This window comes from Penaeus monodon, chromosome 15, assembly GCF_015228065.2.
Source record: "Penaeus monodon isolate SGIC_2016 chromosome 15, NSTDA_Pmon_1, whole genome shotgun sequence".
In the NCBI taxonomy this organism is placed as follows: Eukaryota; Metazoa; Arthropoda; class Malacostraca; order Decapoda; family Penaeidae; genus Penaeus; species Penaeus monodon.
Genome location: NC_051400.1, coordinates 15,430,074 through 15,430,995, shown reverse-complemented (window position 1 = coordinate 15,430,995; position 922 = coordinate 15,430,074). Strand labels below are relative to the sequence as shown.

The following is a 922-nucleotide window of genomic DNA, read 5'->3' as shown; positions in this document are numbered from 1 at the left end:
AGAATTCTGTATGAAAATGAATATTCCATTCATAACTATTAATTTTTGTTTTACTTTTTGTATACTACATTGTTTATGTAACTGTGAATGTTGACATTTACTTAGAACATTTGCTCACCTTAAGTTATTCACACCCATTTTTTTCTCTTGGGTAATGTTTCATATTCTTGATTTTTTTTTTTTTTAATTATTACTAACATACATATTTGACAATAGGAATTTCCTATGTTCTCTCACATATGCAGTACTTCATAACAAATTACAAATCATACATCCTACTTTACAGATAATCTCTCATTCCCACTGATAATGCTTCAAAGATTTTTGTCTTTTTATATACACCTAGGCATTTAGTCCAAAATTTGAAGAATTAAGGCATTTTCATCTCTATGTGACTTTATTCCAGCTATGCATTATTTCCTTTCAAGGAAAAGGATAAAAATGATCTTTGGGGGAAGCATAAAAAATAAAAACATTTCCATTTTTTCACCATTTACACCAGAAATGTATTTATATTTTATAGGGGATATATGAGGGAATACAGGTTGCATATCACTAACACAAAAACAAGCTCTGCAGCTTCATTTGTTTTTAATTGGTATTCTGAATGTATCCAACCTAATTTTCAAAAAAAGAAAAAAAAAATGCTGTAGGGATTAAAAACATGTAAATATGTAAATAAAACTAATAAGAAAAATACAGACAGAGTACTTATAAACTTTTAATTTCTCAACTGAACCTATTTGGAAAAAAAAATTATCAACAACCATTTCCTTGTATATTGGTAAAAAATATTATTAACCTTTGAAATTAGTCTCAAATACCTGATAAATACATACAGTGTTTAATGCATATAAACTGTATTTCAGATGTGCCTCAACCTCTAAATCACATTCCTGATTTTAGTCTCTGTCTGATGGCG

At 27.7% G+C, this 922-nt stretch overlaps 1 protein-coding gene across 1 annotated transcript in view; it reads right to left on the bottom strand.

Moving 5' to 3' along the window:
* Positions 1-292: 292 nt before the first annotated feature.
* The window catches only part of LOC119581776 (crooked neck-like protein 1), a gene marked incomplete in the record, with an annotated part of 6,945 nt that continues 6,315 nt past the window's right edge, over positions 293-922 (bottom strand). Inside the window, 1 exon segment of the mRNA XM_037929907.1 lies at positions 293-922. Coding sequence (XP_037785835.1) covers positions 903-922 — 20 coding nt within the window.